This window comes from Sapajus apella, unplaced genomic scaffold (genome assembly GCF_009761245.1).
Source record: "Sapajus apella isolate SASKATOON/1434 unplaced genomic scaffold, GSC_monkey_1.0 scaffold112, whole genome shotgun sequence".
In the NCBI taxonomy this organism is placed as follows: Eukaryota; Metazoa; Chordata; class Mammalia; order Primates; family Cebidae; genus Sapajus; species Sapajus apella.
In genome coordinates, this window is record NW_022437052.1 from 5,188,317 (window position 1) to 5,206,648 (window position 18,332).

At 54.7% G+C, this 18,332-nt stretch overlaps 1 protein-coding gene across 1 annotated transcript in view; it reads right to left on the reverse strand.

The window, feature by feature from the left end:
- The window catches only part of FAM20C (FAM20C golgi associated secretory pathway kinase), a 59,791-nt gene that overhangs the window by 37,416 nt on the left and 4,043 nt on the right, over positions 1–18,332 (reverse strand). The window contains exon 3 of the mRNA XM_032259915.1: positions 6,298–6,376. Coding sequence (XP_032115806.1) covers positions 6,298–6,376 — 79 coding nt within the window. The remainder of the gene's footprint in view (positions 1–6,297; positions 6,377–18,332) is intronic.

The following is an 18,332-nucleotide window of genomic DNA, read 5'->3' on the forward strand; positions in this document are numbered from 1 at the left end:
CACCCAGCTCCATCCTCTCAACACCACCGTGCTCAGCTCCTCCCACCTGGCTCCATCCTCTCAACACCACCGTGGGCTGAGCTCCTCCCACCCAGCTCCAACCTCTCAACACCACCGTGCTCAGCTCCTCCCACCCGGCTCCAACCTCTCAACACCACCGTGGGCTCAGCTCCTCCCACCCGGCTCCATCCTCTCAACACCACCGTGGGCCGAGCTCCTCCCACCCAGCTGGATCCTCTGAACTATATGGGTACAGTGCTCACTTGCTCACTCCACCCTCTTGTACACTCCTCCTCTCACTCTGTACATGGCTCCCACTGTTAACCACGCCCCACCGTCCTGGGCCACTTTGGGAGGCTGGACATACAGAGCTGCCTGTCTGCCCTGGAGCACAGGAGAGTGTTGTGATGAGGAGCATTTAGGTAGCACCTGTTGGGCCTCCCACGTCAGAGGTCAGACCCCCATGCAGACATCGGGTCTGAGTCATGTCTGTGTTCCCTGAGCTACGTGGGAGGCCAGGCCCAGGCATTCAGTGTTTGTGGAATGACTGCATGAATATTTCTACCTGGACTTGGTCACAGCCAGCGTCATGGGCACCACGTGCCTGGAAGGCTCTTCCCAGGACGCAAGATGGAATCTGTAGCCAACAACCCGCTTGCTGTGTCCACCGGACTCAAACCCCAAGGTGCTTAGTCTTCCAAGCTAGAAAGCTGGTGCCAGGCCTCCTAAACCAGGTCAAAAGGGTCCAGCCCTACGTGTGTCTCGAGACCTCCTCTTCCAATGCCCTTGCTGACAGATGGGAACGCTGAGTCCCAGGAGAGGAGGACACTTGCTCAGGTCAAACAGCAACAGTGGCTACGCCAAGCCTGTGGCTCTGTGGCTACACAGGCATTCCCTAAAGCCCTCGCCCGTTCCGCTGACTATGCCAAGCCTAGGTATCGCCTCCTGCACCACTCCTTACCTAACACACAAGCTTTCAATATTAAAACGTAATCACTACTCTGAAAGCACAGGCAACAACAAAAGTAACTACATCGGACATCCTAAAATTAAGCTTGTCCTTCAAAGGACACCACATAAGTGGTAAGGGTCTTGTATCCAGAACAATAAAGATGTCTTAAAACTTAGTAACAAAAAGACAAATAACCCAACTGCAGACGATGGCAAAAGCGCTGCATAGACATTTCTTTAAAGAAGATGCGTAAATGGCCTGTGCGCACAGGGAAAGACGCTTGAGTATGAGTCATTGGGACACGCAAGTCAAAACCACACGGAACACCACTTCGCCCGCACTGGGACCGCGGCCATCAAACAGGCAGCAACACATGCTGACGAGGTGCTGGAGAGACTGGAGCCTGGGGACGAGCTCACGGGATTACAAATGGTGCAGCAGCTGTGGAAAATGGATGATCACTTCCTCCAACAGTTAAACACAGTTATCATCATAGCATCCAGCAATGCTCCTAGGAATAGATCCATGAAAGCTGAAACCATGTGCCCACACAAAAACTCACACGCAATTGTTCAAATTATCCTTAATTGTCAAAAGGTGGAAACAACCCGAATGCCCATCAACAAAGGATCAAATAAACAGCCACACCGTGGTCTAGCCACACCGTGGAATAATACTAAGTAATGAAAAGCCATGAGGTGCCTATCCATGCTACAGTACCCATGAGCGTTGAAACCACCTGTCAACATAAAGAGCTACACAATGCATGGTTCCAGAGCTTTGGAAATTTGTCACTCACAAAGGACTACACAAGGAAAGATTCGAGAGCCCTCGATGTCAGTCACAAAGGACTACACACCTCACAATTCCAGAGCTTTCCATGTCAGTCACAAATGACTACACACTGCACTAGTCCAGAGCCCTCCATGTCAGTCACAAAGGATTTCACACTGCACGATTCCAGAGCCTTCCATGTCAATCACAAATGATTATGGAATGCACGAATCCAGAGCCTTGGAAATGTGTCAATCACAAACGAATACACAATGCGTGATTCCATTTGTATAAAAATCCAGGATAAGTAACTGATTAGTATGAAGAAACAGAAAGTAGGCCAGTGTTTGACTGGGGCTGGAGGGGGACAGGTGGTTGAGGAGTGATGAGAAAATTGTGAAGGATTTCTTGTTGGCATCAAGGAAAATTGACTAAAATTGACTGTGGTGATGAATGCCCAACCCTGAGTTAAAAGCCACTGAATTGCAGGCTTAAATGGGTGAATTGCATGGCGTGTGAATTACATCTCAATAAAGCTGACTTTAAAAAAAGAACTTAAATATCTTAATGTAACCCTGAAGCTAAAACACCCAGGAGCTCTTGGGCTAATGTGCTGGCTATATATGCTTTTCAGTGTCTATTATAAATGGAGACCCTGAAACTTCCACTGGTTACCCCCAGCCATGTACACTGTGCAACACCCCAGGCCTGGGCTCCACCTCACTGTTGGCCCCTCATCTACACCCTCTCACCTTACATCTAGCATCTCAGAGGAGAAACGCTGTGCCCATCTAACTAATTCAGAACTCACCAAGCCACTGTGAGTGCAGAGAGTAAACTCCTTTATTGAAGAGAACTATTTTTTTTTTTTTTTTGAGATGGAGTCTCACTCTGTCTCACATCTGGGCTCACTGCAACCTCCACCTCCCGGGTTCAAGTGATTCTCCTGCCTCACCCTCCTGAGTAGCTGGGATTACAGGCATGAACCACCACACTCGGCTAATTTTTATATTTTTAGAAAAGACGGGGTTTCACCAGGTTGGCCAAGCTGGTCTTGAACTCCCAGACTCAAGTGATCTGCCAGCCTTGGGTTCCCAAAGTGCTGGGATGACAGAGGCGATTCTCCTGCCTCAGCTTCCCAAGTAGCTGGGATTACATGCGCCTACCACTGTGCCCAGCTAATTTTTGTATTTTTTTTAGTAGAGAGGTGGTTTCACCATCTTGGCCACGCTGGTCTTGAACTCCTGACCTCGTGATACACCCGCCTCAGCCTTCCACAGTGCTGGGATTACAGGCGTGAGCCTGCGCCCGGCCCAGATTTTAATTTATTAATACTGTGGTCATGAACCACAGCTGCTTTTGTATTCAAACCACAGTCTTTGAGAAAGAAAAAACATGCATCTCCAGGCCCCGGGCACAGCCCCCATAGGTCATCAGGGGCACGAGTGGCTGCAGGACCATGATCAATGACAGACCCGGGCCCTGGTCAGCAAAGGAGGGTCGAGCACCAGGAAATGCCTTGACCTGACCTGGAGCCAGGGGGGGCGGGGTGATGAGAGGACCAAGCTGGGAGGGTGACACCAGGTTTGTGAAATGTGCGCAGACGCCCGCCTGAGGTGGGGTCCCTGCCTCCGCCAGTGATGTACTTTGTGGGAAGACTGAGTCCCAGGCCAGCCTCTGGACGCCACCGCCTTGAGCACATCCTTTTTCCCTTTCTGGGCCTCATTTCCCCAACTGCAGCAGGCTTTTCTCAGGCCTGTTTCCTGGTAGGCTCCAACATGACCCCCACCTCCCCACTTAGCCCTCCCTTCACACTGGCCTCCCTGGGTGTCGGCACAGCCCTGCCCAGCCTGTCCGTCAGCGGCCTTGGCCTTCAGGCAGGCTGGGAAGGCAGGGCTCTGACAAATGGGCTGGGGGCTGAGAGTCCTGGGGAGGGGGCTCTGGAGCTTGGCTCTACCTCTTCCCGCTGCAGGACCATGGGAAGTCCCTTGACCTCTAAAGTCAGCCCCACATGTGACCACGCTGGGGACAGTGAGGTGCTCATCATGGTGGGGGTGAGGGAGGTTTGGGGGAGGCCTGGAGAGGAAGTGGTTGGGGAGGTGAAGTGGAAGGTTGTGGGCAGTCTGGGAGGTTGGAAGAGGCTGGGAGAGGTCCAGGGAGAGGTTGGAGGAGGCTGGGGGAGGTCCGGGGAAGGCATGGGAAGGTCCCAGGGGAGAAGGAGGTGGGCAGAGGCTGAGGGGAGGCCAGGGAGGGTGGGGGAAGGCACGGAGAGGTCCAAGCGGAGGCTCTTGGGAGGCTGAAAGGTTGGAGGATGCTGGGGGAGGTTGGGGGGAGGCTGGAGGGAAGCTGGGAGGGGGCCTGAGGGGAAGCTGGTGGGGGAGGAGGAAGGGAGAAGGCTGGGGGGAGGCGGAGGGTAGGTCGGACACCCTGGGCTTAAGGGGTCACGGGATCCTGGTCCAGGAGGCACTCTACCTTCCTTCTCCAAACCCCAGTTCCCTAGTCTTCACGCAGTGGTAAACGCTACCTCCCGGAACTCACAGAGCCAGATGAAGATGAGACAGACATAAAGGCTTCTGATATAAACCCTACGCACAGGCGTGGCCATGGCTACCGAGTGCCACAAGACGCTGGTTACTGCAGGGCCTGGCACAGAGCAGCGGCTCCGTCAACGTCACTGTTTTGCCACCAACCACAGCTGGACTTTCTAACTCCCCCGAGATGAGAAATGGGACCTCCGGGATTCACATGGACCATCAAGTAGAAGCCGGACAAGCTGGCGCCCAGGAACACCCAGGTCCCTGTGGACGGGACACAGCGCTCAAGGTCCCGAAGCTCGGTGTGACGGGGCCACCCCTTTTGGGGAAGCTCCTGAATGAACCTGGAAACATTTGCTAGGCTGGAAAACGCACCCACAGGCGGGAGGTGGGAGTCTGCTTCCCACAGCTATGGCCATGGCTCAAAGCCAGCTCAAGGGAGATGAAGACCCCACCATTCGGCCACCTGTTCCCGCTCCCGTTACTGCCGGGGAAGAATCCACCCAGGAGCAGCCCAGGCTCTTTTGTCTCCCACCCACCCCCAGCTCCACACCACAGCATCCTGAAAGGAGGGATCCTCAAACAGGTCCTTCACCTAAGCCAGGAAACCCTCAGGTCGCCATGTGATGCCATCTCTCCTGGCTGGGCCTCCTCAATAGCCAGAGGTCATGAGAGGCCCAAGGAGCCTGAGTTTTACATCCTCACACAGAAACGAGGAAGGAAGTGCTGTGAACTCAGGTCCCACACAGGGCTGGCCGTGAGACCCATGCCCGAGCCCGGAGCTGTGACTCATCCACCAGCTCCAGGCAGTCCTGGGTCTGAGGCAGGACTCATGGGTCTACGGGGAAGCCTGGGGCAGGGTCACCTCCCACTGTCGAGTCCATCTAGGACATTCGTCCAGAGAAATGAGAGGCCCAGAAACTAAGCCCGACTGCAAGAATCTGCCTCCAACCACAGCTAGCAAGCAGGCAGCTATATTTTGTTTGACCTGCAAAGTATATTAAGAGCTTCTGAATTAGTTACCACCAGGACTAAATAGGAAAAAAAAAACACATATTTCTAGCTTATCTGAAAAGTTAGAAATCAGGCCAGATGGCCAAGATCCGGTGAGCAGGCTGCTGGCCCCCTTCCTGTGGGACATGCGCCCCTTAGCCTGCCACAGGCCCTACCCAGCCCATCAGCTTCCCTGGCATGACCTGCATGTCCCTGAGGGCGTTTGGGTTTGTGGCCCGTGCTTTAAACACAGTGAATCTCTCTTGCCAGTGCATAAATGGCCTTGTCTGCGACTAACAGAAGATGGCAGAGCAACCTTGGCTCACTGGAGGCAGCAAGCCCCGTGACCCACACCGCAGTCACTCACCCCGAACTTCCTGGGGTGGCTGGGTGTCCAAATACTCCTCTCCACCCCTCACACAAGCTGTCATGTGCCACGGAGTGCTTTGGTATTGGTTTTGGTGACACGGTTTCTATTTTCTCCAGAACAGGGCACAAGGCTCACTGGACCACATCCAGTCCGTTTTATTGCATAAATGATGTCTTATTAGAACTCAGCCTCCCCCATCACCATGTACTGCATCCGGCTGCTTTGGGGCTAAGACCACTCGCTGAATTACTGGGAAGAGACCATGCTCCTACAAAGCCTGAAATAGCTACGGCCGACCCTTGGCAGGAAAGGTGTGCAAGCTCCGGAGGCGTGCTGGAAAGCGGCAGAAGTCACCTCTTTTAGAGAGGCATTCTTTTGTGTTCATATTCCAGGTTCCTTGTTTCAAATACAAACGCTTATTCTCACAGAGTAAGAATAACCACCAGTAGGTTTTCAGTCCTATAAAAAGGGATGAGGTGGGGAGGCCGTGGGAGAGGAGAGAAAATGAGGCCACCCTGTTGCTTGTTTGCCATCATGGGGAGAGTGAAGAGTGGTCACCCACAGTCTCTGCAAAACACCCTGGGAGGAGACATGGCCTCCCCGGCAGAAACCCAGTGCCTTCTTGCTTCCTGCTCCAGCTCCTCACGCCCCACCCCTCAGGCCTCAGCACTTACTTCATGGGTTTGAACAGCGCTTGCCCGTAATTCTGGAAGGTCATGATGAGCTTCAGCTGTGTGCCCCCCGACTTCATGGCTGCGGAAGGAGGGAGAGAAACAGGGTCACTCTCTGGCCTCATGCCCCTTCTCCTCCTGGGTGGACAAGGGTTCCTGGCTCCAATCCACACGCTGGCCAGCCAGGTCCTCCAGGCATGGCCCAGGAGTCCCATTCTGCCTGGGAAGTTCGAGTTTTTTGCAACGAAGCTCCCACCTGGCTCATGAATTCGCTGCGTGATATTCAGGGTTGAGTCCTGGGGCAGATCTCTCCATGATCTGACCACAGACACAGTACACACCCCCATGTACACACACCACACACCACACACATCTACACACACACACACGCACACACAGTAACAGGGGCCTGACCACTAGAAGGGACAGCCAGATGTGATTACACAGAGACACACGTATACACCCACACATATCAGCATGCACCCCCACACATGGTCATGTTTGCACCCACATGAATGTACACACACCCATGTACGCACAACACACACGCTACACACCACACACACACCCACACACACACACACACACACACACAGACTTCCACTCACACACACCCAAAGACACAGGACCTGACCTCTAGAAGGGATGGCCCAGGTGTGCTTACCTGGACACATACGAATACACCCACAAACACCTATACACACCACACCCATACATCACACACCACACACACCTACACATACCACACCCATACACCACACACTTCACACCTACATGAACCACACCCATACACCGCACACCACTCACACCTACACACACCACACCCATACACCACACACACACACCTATGCACACCACAACCATATGCCACACAACACACACACCTACACACACCACTACACACACAACAACCACACACTGCACACCACACACCACACCCATACACTACACACCACACACACCTACACACACCACACCAATACACTGCACACCACACACACCACGCCCATATACTACACACCACACACACCTACACCCACCACACTCATACACCACACAACACACACACCTACACACACAACCATACACTGCACACCACACACACCACACCCATACACTACACACCACACACACCTACACACCACACCCATACACCACACAACATACACACCTACACACACCACAATCATACACTGCACACCACACACTACACCCATATACTACACACCACACACACCTACACACACCACACCCATACACCATACACCACACACACCACACCCATACACTGCATACCACACCCACCTACGCACACCACACCCACACACCGCACACCACCCACACACATCCACAGACACAAGAGACTGCTCTCTAGAAGGGGCAGCCAGGTGTGCTTACCTGCCTGCAATTCCTCACACACCCATTCATGTCAGTGCACACCTACAGGCACCTACACACCAACAAACACCGACATACGTTTACACACCCACAGACACCCCCCCACACACTTACATACACCTGCACAACCACACAGCCACTCCCACACCCACAGACACCCCCATACATCCCCTGCATCCCCACAGTGCACACCCGCACACACTCGTGCACTTCCCCACCTGCCTATGGGGAGTGGTGTCTACCGCTTGTGGTTTCTGGGGAGCTAGAAAAGCCCGAGCAGGACGACTTTGGGGAGACCTGGGGCTGAAACCACCTGTCTCACTGGAGGCAACTCCCATGGTCCTGCAAGGACTTGGTGGCCTGTGGAAGCCTCCAGTACCTCTCTCCTGCTTTGAGAAGGCTCAAGAACTCCCAATAGGGCCCTCTGTCCACCACCTTGGGGTTTCCTTTTTGCCAATGGAGAAGGAAGGGAGCTGGGGGCTTCCCACAGCAGGGGCAGTCCTGGGAGCTAAGCTGGCCACAGCAAGAGCCTTCAGGCTGCCCGACACATGGGGTTGTCACGTGGTACGGACTGGCAGGATCTGGCCACATGGGGGATTTTTCCAGTGTGAGGAGGCCTCACAGGACCACTCCAGGCACGAGTCACACTCTAACATCATGGGCATGAAGAAGAGCCAGGCACCCATGCCGGGACAGATGTAAATGGAACGTGATGGGGAGGCATCCGAGTGTCTGGGTGCACAGGTGATGTGGGAAGAAGCGTGGGGGCCCCGGGCACAGCTCAAGAGTAGCCTCCCCAGGGAGGTTCTCTCAGAGCAAGGGGCAGGTAGGGCCCCAGCCTCACAAGGAAAGGCACGGCCCCACAGAGGCAGAGCAAGTGCGGTCCCTGAAGGAGACAGCGGGTACATATGCAGGGCTGAGGGGGCCACGGCCGACACATCACAGTGGACGGGAGGGCGCAAAGGTGGGATGGGGGCTGGTGAGCCACGCAGGTCTCAGGGGTCCTGGGGAAAGGTAAGGGCGGCCAGTGCAGGGCAGCAGGGCATAAGGGGGCATGCAGATGCTGTCCCTCCTGCTGCTGTTGCCCTGGAGCCAAGGTGGGCACAGAGGTGGGGGAGGCTGCAGAGCGGCAAGAGATGGTGGCGGTTTGGATGAAGATAAAGATGGAAAAATGGAAAATCCAAGAAATATCTGAGGATCTGAGAGGTATTTTTCGGAGTGGCGTGGGATGTGGAGCAGGGGACAGCCAGAGAAGGAATGGCATGGAGGGAGGAAGACCGAGCCTGGCCAGCTTGCGATGATGGAGACACTCCAGGGATGCCATGGTTCCTCCACGTGGCTGAAGGGCACTCCTGCCTGCCTCGGGCACAGAGCTCAGGAAGGACCCAGCCCTGCAGGAGATGGCGGGTTGGGGGAGCCTCCTCCAGATGGGTGGGTAGGTTTGGCAGAAGAAAGCCCAAGGTGTTCCCTTCAGACAGGAAGAACTGCCCCAGAGGAACTGAGGTCTCGGGTGGCGGCTGGCTGGGAGGGAGGGTCAGCATGAGGACAGAAGTCTTCAGGGGATGGCCTGGGCGTGCCATGTATGCTTCCCAAGACACTGAATCCTCCAGGAAGGTCAGGAGCATGGGGGAGAGCACGGACTCGAAAGCAGAGTCCCCCACCATCCGCCGGGTGTCACTTTTGGCACCAGGGAGGAGCTGGCACCTGCCCCAGAGAGGAGGGAGATGGAGCCCGAAACTGGCACAGCCACAGAAACTGTCAATGGCCTCCGATACCACATCGAGGCTGTGTGCTCGGCTTCCCGCAGCCGGGCGTCTCTGAGGGGTCTGCACCTCCCTCACCTCAGTTTTCCCTCCTGTTAAATGGGGCCCAGTGGCCGAGTGTGGTGGCTCACGCCTGACATCCCAGCACTTTCGGAGGCCAAGGCAAGAGGCTTGCTTGAGGCCAAGAATTTGAGACCAGCCGGAGCAACATAGCAAGACCCCATCTCTACAAAAACATTAAAAAATTAACTGGTTTAGTGGTGTGTTTCTGTGGTCCCAGCCACTTGGGAGGCTTATGTGGGAAGATGGCTTGGGGCCAGGAGCTCAAGACCAGCCTGGGCAAGAGAGACCCTGTTTCTACAGTACAATGGGGCTCAGGACACAGACACCTGTCCTGCCTCCTTTCCAGGGCCCTGGTGAGTAGGGTGGTGCCCCATGGGACTTGCCAGAACCTCGGTTGCTCCTGTAGAATGGGGGTGACACAACTCTGTCCAAGACTACTCTTGGGACTACATGGGGACAACACTGTGAGTGCTCAGAATGGAAGCGGTGCAGGGACTCACCACAGTGAGGGCCACACGATGCTATGTCCCCTCCCTGAGCACTGAGAACAGCAGTGGCGTGGGGACTTGCCACAGTGAGAGTCACACAGCACCATGTCCCCTCACTCAGCACTGAGAACAGGAGCAGCACGGGGACTCACCACAGTGAAGGCCACATGAGTGCCACATACCTTCCCTCAGCACTGAGAACAGAAGTGGCACAGGGACTCACCATGGCAAGGGCCACCCAAGTGCCACGTTCCCTCCCGCAACACTGAGAACAGCAGCAGCATGGGGACTTGCTATAGCCAGGACTACACAAGGGCCACATCACCTCCCCAAGCACTGAGAATGGCAGCAATGTGTGCAGGAAATCACCATGGAAAGGGCCACACGATGCCATATTCCTTCCCTCAGCACTGAGAATGGCAGCTGCATGGGGACTAGCCACAGTGAGGGCCACACAAGTGCCATGTCCCCCCCAGTCACTGAGAACAGCAGCGGATGGGGACTTGCCGCGGCAAGGCCACAAGTGCCATGTCCCCTCCCCCCAAGCACTGAAAATAGCAGCAGCGTGGGGGCTTGCCACGGGAATGGCCACTCACACACCATGTGCCCTCCCCATTTCTGGTGGCTCTTGCTGCTCCTGAGCTCACACCCTGGCCTGGCCAGGTCACGTGCCCATTCCCTCCAGGCAGTGTCTGCTCCAGCCACTGCCCTGTCAGGTACCACGTCTGACAGGCCCTAGTCAAGAACAGAGCTGGGCCCAGTGCCCTGGACCACTGTGTAGCCAGGTCTGTCGGTGAAACTCCCTGAGGCCATGCCCTCCTCAGGTGTAGGGGGCAGCAACAAGTCTCATTTCTCTCCAAAACACTGCACAGAACCTGAATGCCAGCCTCAGGCAGGCCAGCAGCTCAAGACTCAGCAGATGGGCACATCCCACCTTCTTACCCAGCACTGGAGGGTTTTCGATGACAGCAAATTGCGTCTGATTTTACCAATAAGCAAGACAGCCTGTTAAACACTTAGACTCCGCAACCATTTTCTTCTGAATATAGTGCATGGAGTTTTAAAACTGGGATGCGTGGATGGGCACCTAAAGCTCGGTGGTTCTCTCCCAAAGGTAAAACTGTGGGTGACTTTATGTTTCCATTTTTCCTTAACTGTGCTTTCTAAGTTTCCACCATAAACAGTGACTACATTTTTCAGTAAGATAAAAAAAGAAGTGATGATTAGAAAATTGGTGGCCCAATCAAGCTCCATTTGGGGTTCCCATTCCCATTTAATAACTGGGGTCACAGGATTTAACAGTTCCTTCCTGGGCCAAGTGCGACAGCATATCAGCTCCTCCCAGGGCTTGTGATCCCAGTTTTTAAAATAACAACATATTATCCAAATCTGGTCAGTTCAGTCCCTCTTCTTCTGGAAGAAGGTCCATATGTCTGCACTGCCGTTTCCCTGGCCCTGTGCTCAGTTGTGAGGCTGGCTCCTCCCCACGGAGCAAATAAACAATCAGGAATTAAAGGGCATGAAGACCTCACAGCCACTGAGGACCTCAGGCTTCCTGCGGACTGTGGGCTGCGCCGCCCACCTGGGCCCACCATTCAGTCTACCAAGTGGGTCTTCTGCTGGAAGACATTTGGAATTCTGTGGTTTCCCTGCAAAGACCCACATAAAAGCTGCTGTGTCTCAGCAAAGGCCGACGGTGCTTGTCAGGGATGGGTGGGAGGTGCAGGCTCCCACCAGCCTGTGCACTGAAAGGGTCGTCCCTGTCCTCCCACCCAGGAAGGGGCCAGCAGGTGGCAGAGCCAGGAAACAGACAAGGCCTCGAAAAGAAGGTGCAATTTTGGGTTTTCTTAAAGACAGACTAAAGTTCACAATGCTCGGAAATCTCACCTCATTGCTGGGAGAAGCCCTCCATGTGGGCACGGGCCCTGGGGACGGGGCTGACGGAGACGCCCTCCATGTGGGCATGGGCCCTGGGGACGGGGCTGACGGAGACGTCCTCCGTGTGGGCACAGGCCCTGGGGATAGGACTGAAAGGGACGCCCTCCGTGTGGGCACAGGCCCTGGGGATAGGGCTGAAAGAGACGCCTTCCCTGGTGCAGCCTCTCCTGCCCCCAGTGAACAGAGGTCAGTCATAGTCTGCCCAACCCCATCCTGGGGAGGGACCTGCTGAGAGCTGACCCCTCCGATGCCCATGAAGCCAGATGAGGTGGGGGCCGTCCTGGAACAGACCCCAAAGTCACTCCCCACTGTAAACAAGCCTCAGACTCACTGCTAAGCCCTCTCCCACCTGCCACCCTCCTTCCATCTCCCTCTGTAGCCGCCTCCCCCCAAAGCCAGGCCATCATCGTCAACCCAACAGTGCAATTGAACCCCAGTGCACCTCCAGGCCCCAATTCCCAGTGCAATAAAAACATATTATGCAAATCTGGTCAGTTGAGTCCCTCTTCTGAAGAAGAAGGTCCTATCTGCACTGCCCCATCGGCCACCTACCCTCTCTATGCACACAGGAAGATGTTCACACAGGCCCCATTCCCCAGTGCAACCCCACCCAGCGGCCACCTATCCTCTCTATGCACAAGGGAAGATGTTCGCACAGGCCCCATTTCCTGGTGCAATCCCACCCAGCATCCACCTGTACTCTCTATGCACAGGGAAGATGTGCACAGGTACCATTCCCCGGTGCAGTCCCACCCAGCGGCCATCCGTTCTCTCTATGCACACGCGAAAATGTCCACTGCCTTTCGAATAGCTTATCCCCATCTGGAATGCTCTCCCCTTCCGGCCCACCTACCCTGAGCATCTCCCACCACTTAACCCGCCACCTTTAGACCAAAGGTGACACTCTGCATCTTCCCTGGCCTCCCTGAAGAATCCTATCCCCCAGATATCCATTAATATACAGGATTCATTCATATTGATTAATCATTATTCATCTATACCACTAGTTAACATGGCTAGTGAATGTAATTCACATAGACTAGTTACACAAGTTAACATGCACTAACAGAGTGCCCTGTGCTGTTATGCTGTCAGCACTAAGAGCTCATGACTGCACAGACCCTCGGACGCTGCTGGGTTTTGCACACTCTCTCCGCCCAGATCGTGGTGTGGGGCAGAGGCGATGTAACATGCAGTGGTCTCCTCAGGAAGACTCCAAGAGATGCTGGCATTTCTTATGAATCTAAGCTTCTTAAATAGAAAGACGACGCTGCTATAGAAATACTCATGGATTTTGGCACCTGGCCCCAGTCAGTGTGGCCTTGGGCAAACCACATACCTGGGACAGCTCCAGCAACCTACCGGAAGTTCTAGAAGGAAGAACCAAGAGCAGCTCTGGAGAGAGAGAGAGAGGGAGAGAGAGAGAGAGATGGCCTTGAAGGAAAGAGGTGTGTAGCCCAGAGCCAGCAGGGTGCTCATGGGGATGGGGATTGGGTGCTGGAACGTGGGATGCAGGCACCACTCAGCCTTGGTTTCTGGTGGGAGCATGAACCCTTTCTAACAGGAACCCCAAGCTGACTTTAAATTAACCAATTCCACCTCCTAAACCACACAAACACATCCAGGTGTGAGGCGCCGCAGTCAGTGTGGGCCCCAACACTGCCGCCCTTGGCCCTGGCCATCTCGCCTGTGAAGTGGGCCAGCATCCGTCCTGGGGGGTCATGGTCAGGTGGTTCCCTCCTATTCACAGCCACTGTCTGGCCTCAAGGGTCAGAAGGAAGCACAGTTATTCCTGAAGACGGATGGGGACAGCTGTGTGTGCTGGGAGTAGGGCCTCACCCAAGGAGGGCTCAGATCTGGAGAATGTGACACCGGGAGGGCTCAGGTCACCCTGTTCTTCCTGCCCCACACATCCCATGAGAACAGCTGTGTGTGCTGGAAGTGGGGCCTCGCCCAAAGACGGTTCAGCTCTGGAGAATGTGACACCAGGAATGCTCAGGTCCCCCTGTTCTTCCCGCCCCATACATCCCTAAGCCAGAGAGGTCTTCAGGGTGTCCCAGACTCGGTACCCACACACACCCTCATATACCTACCCACCTTGGGCACCGGGAAGCATGGTTCTGAGGAAAAGGGCATAAGGTGTGTCCACCCATCAGCCAGCAGTGCGTACCCTGGGGCTGGCATCAAAGAGGCTAGAACTGTGGGCTCCTACTTCGAGGTAAGGGGCTGGAAGAGCCGAGAGCCCACACCTGCTCCAGGCCTGGGTCTGCTGGTCCTTGACGCTCCTGGGGGCCTCAAGTTAGAGGCAAGCCCACATCAGCACTTCCCAAAGTCCCATTCATCACACACTACCCTTGGGACACTTTCATCCAGACTGTTATTTATTTCACGCTTTTCTTTAAGGCCCCTTGTATTTTGAAAGTTTTTTAAAAGTGCAGCCTTGCCCCACTGGGGACCATGTCCCCATCTGCAATTAAAAGGAAAGTCGGCAGGAGCACATAGGCGCACACTCTGGCAGTTAGGGGGCCAGCATGGAGAGGCTGGTGCCTGGGTGACCCCAGGCCTCACCAGCATGAGCTGTTGCTCCTCACCTTCTATCAGATGCTGGGAAGGGAGTTAAGCAGGGACTGAGCTATCTGCTGCCTCCTTCAGACTCCACCTGAAATTGGCCTTTGCTGGTGGTCACTGTCCATCTTTCAGGATGACCCAAGGTCCCCCAGCCCTGGGGCCGTGGGCATCCGGCTAATTGGGCATCTTCCGTTTTCTCTCTCTAGGTCAGCCAAGCCAGGTCCTGGCACCGTGACCCGTAGGGGCAGCTGCCACCTGGGATGGGCAGGAGGGGGAACGGTGGCCTTTCTGGAGCTGGCATTGCCTTCCAAGGAGTTCTGCCCCCAATGAATAGACAGGATGGCCGTTCCCTCCTGGGTACCTGTAGGCAGCTCCCTCTCGTGGGCCGACCCAGGGGCAGGCCCTTAGTTCCTCCAAGCTCACTGGCCGATTAGTCCAGGATTCTAGCTAGATTCACGATTCCCCTTTTGCCAGATCAATTAGTGTCGGGGACTTTTGTCCTGTGGAGTCATTTTTCTGGGTTCAGGCATGTTCTCCCAGCCACAGGCTTTGTCCCGATCTGGATGGAGCAATTGTGAAGTCTGTATTTCAGTCCAGAAGCTGCCCAAATCCTCATGTGCCAGTGTGATGACTTTTTTTTTTAAACAGTAATTCCAAGTACAGAGTAGTTAATTGTGTCACTTATTCTTTGCATCCATAATTGTGCATGATAGCAATTTGATTATCACCAGCCCCAGCCGAAGGCACTGCTTGCCTGATTTCAAGCTGAATAGAGGTAGATAATATCCCAAGACTCTTTAAAGGTGGCAGTGGCTGCTTACCAGGCAGCCAGGAGCCCAGCTATAAATAAACCTCTGCTGGCCATACCAGCTGTACTTAGACCACGTGGAGCTCCATGAATTGGATTGAGTGGTTCTGAGCAGGGGAGATTTAATGGAACCATTCTGAGGGAAGGCTTTAGAGACTCGTAGGCATCGTTCTCCATTACGATGATAATTCCGGACTCACGTTTAATACTAAGATAGAATAACTTGAGATTAAAGTGAGCACCCAGGGGCCGGACAGCGGAGGGGACAGAACTCGGAGCCTGGAGCCAGCAGGTGCTAATCTCAGACAAGCCTCCTGCTCTTGGAGCCTGGGTTTCCCTTGCTGGGGAGTGGTGGCTGGAAGGCAGGGCTGGCCTTTGAAGGCTACCCCTGTTCTGGGCTGCAGGTCCTGTCTGGGGACATCAGGCTCTAAACCTGCCTGATTAGCAAAGGCCTATCCAGAGGTTGCTATCTCAAGCAGCTGGGTCTTCACCCAGCACCTCCAACTGGAAGTTCATACACAGAAGGGCCCTCAGAACAGCCGTGGCTGAGTCAGGTGAGCCAGGCAGCCGCAAGTGGGGTCAGCAAGAAGAGCAGCCCCCCCAGGACAGAGTATACAGCCCCCAGTGACACTGTGGCCTGGCCTAGGCCAGCCCACCTTGCACTGTTCCCTGCAGACCAGGAGACCTGGGCTCTGGGCATGGAGCAGCTCCCGTGGCACACCTGGCTCACAGGTGAAGGTTTCCTGCTTCATCAGGAAGACAGACCTCTTAACAAATGAGAACTCACCTGTGAGCATCTCCAAGCCCAAGGCAGCAGGGAGAATTGGGCCCAACATCCGGGCTGAGACCCTAATGAGGCTCGGGCACATGCCCAGCTCTGGCTTCCCCAGATGAGGAGGACCAGCACGTCTTGAAATGCTGCTGCTGTACAAAGACCCCACCTAGCAGTGAACTGTACCCAAAATGCTGCAGTGATGGAGACCCCACCCAGCAGGTGAGCTACCCCCAAAATGTTGCAATGACAGAAACCCCACTGAGCAGGTGAGCTGCCCCCAAAATGTTGCAATGACAGAAACCCCACCCAGCAGGTGAGCTACCCCCAAAATGTTGCAATGACAGAAACCCCACCCAGCAGGTGAGCTGCCCCAAAATACTACTTCAGTTAACACCCCACCCAGCAGGTGAGTTACCCCAAAATACTACTGCGGTGGAGACCCCAGCTAATACGTGAGCTGCCCTGAAATGCTGCAGTGACAGAGACCCCACCCAGCAGGTGAGCTGCCCGAAATGCTGCTGCCACACAGAGGCCCCACCCAGCAGATGCAGGCTCTGCTTTCACCTCTTTGCTTGTATTTGCACATTTAAACCTTAACAACCCTGTGAAGCCAGCATCATAGATCCATGTTCTTCTTCAACATCTTTGGGGGCAGAAGTATTTGGGGACTGCAAGTATTTCAGATGACCAAAAGCACACGTGGTTTGTACACTCTGCAGATCATGTAATGCTCACATGGGTCTGGGGCAGAACCCATAACTAAATACACCCTGTTTCTCAGAGGAACATGTGAATATTCACTGTAAAAGAGGAAAATAAGGATTTTTTAACTAGCCTCAACAATTTAGGTTTTGCCCCCAAATAAGTTCAGGTTGAGTCAGGTTTTGCCAGTGAACAGGTTTTGTGTGGCATTCAGATTTGCAAGTCAGAGGTTACAGGGTCCAGATTATGAACATCTCTACATTCTAGGTGAGAAACCACATGCTGGAGGGATTAATCCGTTTGCCTAGTGCCACTCTGGCTAGTGGCTGGCAGAGCCAGGATTCACATCCAGATCCCCTGGGCCAGATCCTGCTGTCCTGCCTGGGTGCTGGGGCTTTGCCTGCCCATCTTCCCTGCAGGCCCTGCTGGGCACTTGCAGAATGACTGTGAGCAACTCATCTGTCCTTGGATGGGCCCCCACCCAAGAAGACTGAACTAGAATCAACCTGGCCAGCAAGGTCTAGGAGGCATGCAAGCGAGATCAGCTCAGGCAGCCCTCTCGTAGGAGTAGGCCGTGCCAGAGCCCTGGGGTAGGGATTCTCTGGCAAGGGTTCCATCCAAGGCACTGCAATGTCAGGCAGCTGAGGCACCACTGCCCTGGGACAGTCGGACCCAAGGGGGTGGCAGTGACCTGAGGCCAGCCTGCCCAGATGGACAGAGGACTGCTAAGTTGGGCAAAGCTGCCCAAGGTCCCAGGAGGCTCTGCGCTTTCCTGAGGCTGCTCTAGGAGCTCCTGGGCACAGAACTCCTACAGCATTGCAGCGTTGGTGTTGGAAAGCCAACCGGTCTCTGAGGGATGTGTGGTGAGCTGCAGTGCCTGCCAAGGGCCTGGTGGCTTTTGGAATCACAGAGCCCTCCCTCTCTCTGCTCAGACCCTGCCTGTGCACACGAGGGGGCTGTTGTGGAAACCCACACAGAAACCACTGTTAACAGTTCACACGCTTGCTCACATGCACTACCTCTGCCTATCCTTGCATCGATCCCATGCAGCAAGACCCCACTGGGCAGATGGGGAAAATGAGCTGGAGAGAAACTCACACAGACAGCGGCATGGGAAGCTCCGAAGGCGAGTGCTACACCTCCCAAAAACCCTGGCTGCCTGTGCAATGCTTTCGCATTTCTCTCCCTGCAGAGACAGACCCCACTTGGAAGGCGAGCTGCCCAAAGGGCCCTGTGGAAGGTCTCCTCAGCCCTCCAGTGGAGCTCTCTCCTTTCCACATGCCCTGGCTGTGTGCGTGGCCCTCAAGTGCTCATTCCTCCTCAGGATTGGGCACTGCATGTGTGTCCTGTCCTCGTGGGGCTGTCAGGTCCACAGAGGCAGCAGATCTCATTGAGGCTGAGCTCATCCTCATCGCCTACCACTCAGAAAGGGGGCCTGAAATGCAGGAGGTACCCAGTAAAATCTGCGGAATGCACCAAGTTGGTCGGGTATTTCCTTAATGGCCATGCTTACTCTAAGGGGCAGAAGGGACATT